At 39.3% G+C, this 2,250-nt stretch overlaps 1 protein-coding gene across 1 annotated transcript; it reads left to right on the top strand.

Moving 5' to 3' along the window:
* Positions 1-644: 644 nt before the first annotated feature.
* si:dkey-261l7.2 lies at positions 645-2,182 on the top strand (the record flags this gene model as incomplete). Its single annotated transcript, XM_014019263.1, is given in 4 exon segments — positions 645-733; positions 1,243-1,403; positions 1,509-1,625; positions 1,699-2,182. Coding segments are annotated over 4 exon segments (478 nt in total), but the record flags the coding sequence as incomplete, so codon positions are not given.
* Between the last annotated feature and the right edge of the window lie 68 nt (positions 2,183-2,250).

Here is a 2,250-nt window from a genome sequence, read left to right as displayed (position 1 = left end):
CCTCAACGCTATCAACAAATATGTGTATTAGCTCAGCGCTACACAGTCTCCTCTCGTCAGTGGTCCTCCATCCACATGACAGAGAAGGGAACACAAAAATGACTCAGCCTGCAACTGATAATATGGTTGGAGGAGCTCGGTTCAGCTTGTTAGTTTGCCACACTAGCACCGAGCTAATGCATATAAGGCAATATAGCATTGACGCTAGCACGAAGGCTAACAGGCTAAGCTGGGGTTCCTCCTTTATGAAGCAGCTCTATTGTCCTCCATCCATATTTTCAGTTGCAGACTGAATCGTTTCTGCCTTCTTGTCTCTGTCAACTCTCTCTGGTTTCATTTAAAAGAGCCGATCATCAGATATTGTCTAAGATTAACTTTCAGGGTGGATATAGCTCGCTTGTACTGATGACCTATCCACGTCATCATTTACCCATAATGCTTTGCGTGTAAATAAAATGGCTCCATCTGTGTTAAAATATATTTTTAAAAATTAAAAAAACTAAACAGCCTACAGTATTTTTACAGTTTTTATTTTACAGTTACAACTAATGTTACAACTAATCAGGGATCCCTTTAAAGTCTTTAATATGTTTATAATTATCTTGAGACATTTAAAGCTCACCAATAAAATATGTTCTTCCTAGATCTCTGGTTGGTTTGGGACAAGAAGAGACACAAGTGTCCCCTCCCATAGAGACCATGATTTTAGAAAACGATCAGGGATTCTTTGGAGGTTTGTGTGAAAATACACATAAATTTTTACTCAAAATCACACTAAATGTAGGTATGTCAAATTTGTATTGGAGTATATATAGTGGGCGGCTGCGTTCCATTCCAAAATACATAAAAGTGAACATCATTTAAAGGTTTAACTTTTGCATTTAGATTTAAACATTTAGATTTAGGATTTAATATTTAAATATACCGTATTTTTACTTATACTGTATTTTTTATATTTAAATTTAACATTTAGTAAAAAATAGCTAAATGTTAGAACAGTGAGCTATGTAACAATAAAATGTTACTGGAAAATAGTGAACTAAATAATGAAAAATATTTTACTGATTTTTTTTTAACATTTCATTTTACAGTTGGCGCCCCATTAACTACTTCCATTTTTTTTTATTAGTTCCAGATCAACCTGCAGTCAAAGACATAAAAAAAGCTGTGATCTTTGAGGTGGTAAAAATCTGCAGCTTTTATTTTGAAAATTTAAATTATCTCTTGTCTTTGTTCGTCCAGCCTCTAAGACGGTCCGCAGCCCTCGCCCCCCGTATGTGTTCCTGCGAGTCGGGGAGGTGGTGATGGAGAGGAGGGGTCACATGGTCGGGGTGGTGGTGAGCTGGGATGCGGAGATGCGAGCTCCTCCTGAATGGATCAACCGAATGTTTTCCAACTCGGAGGTTAGCGGTCACGCTACACTCTTCTACTTCTGAGATGCTTCTGCTGACAGTTTCTCTCCCAGTCCCTGACTTCCACTGCTGGTGTTGTTACGACCCGACCTACAGGACATAAAGGCAGAGAAGACGCCGCATTACAAAGTGCTGTTCGGCGGACCYGGACCCTCCTCTCTGATGGTGGCGTACCTGCCTCAGACGCAGCTTGAGCGCGTCACGGGGATGAGGGTAAGTCTGTGACACGTTCTCCTCACACAAACACTCTGCACAGCCTGGACTCATGCAGTGTGGATGTTTCTAGCCGGACATCCCCACCCTGGAGAACTACTTCACGCATTTTGACGGGACCCGGTTCRTCATGAAGCCGTGGCTCAGGGAGCTCTTTCCAGAGGACGAGAACRAAGACGCTTGACTGCTAACGCTTAAAGACTATTCTACCTTCATCCCTGCTCGATGTTCTCAGACTGCACGACTGTTACTTTCCTCAGACAATCACTAACTTCAGCGTRCCAACGTTTGTCCTTTTTGGGACATTTTGTGAATGTTCTTTGGGGATTTGGAGACTCTACGACTTGAAAGTTTGCCCACATAGTATTTAATTCAAATTTGTCTCAACTTTTATGAACGTTTAAAGAACTTAAAATGTTTTAAAGGAAATGCTTGAAATCCACTTTTTAAAATGACCTTTGTGGGACAGTCTTGTATGGGGCACCAATTGTGAAATGAAATGTTAAAAGTATTTAACATTTACCTCACTGTTCTTAAATTTAACTGTTAAATTTAAACGTTAAAAAATATATTTAAATATTAAATCATAAATCTTACTGTTTAAATCTAAATATTGAAGTTGAAT

This window comes from Austrofundulus limnaeus, unplaced genomic scaffold, assembly GCF_001266775.1.
Source record: "Austrofundulus limnaeus strain Quisiro unplaced genomic scaffold, Austrofundulus_limnaeus-1.0 Scaffold214, whole genome shotgun sequence".
In the NCBI taxonomy this organism is placed as follows: Eukaryota; Metazoa; Chordata; class Actinopteri; order Cyprinodontiformes; family Rivulidae; genus Austrofundulus; species Austrofundulus limnaeus.
Note: the sequence above shows the minus strand (reverse complement) of the source record. Positions and strands in the feature narration are given on the sequence as shown.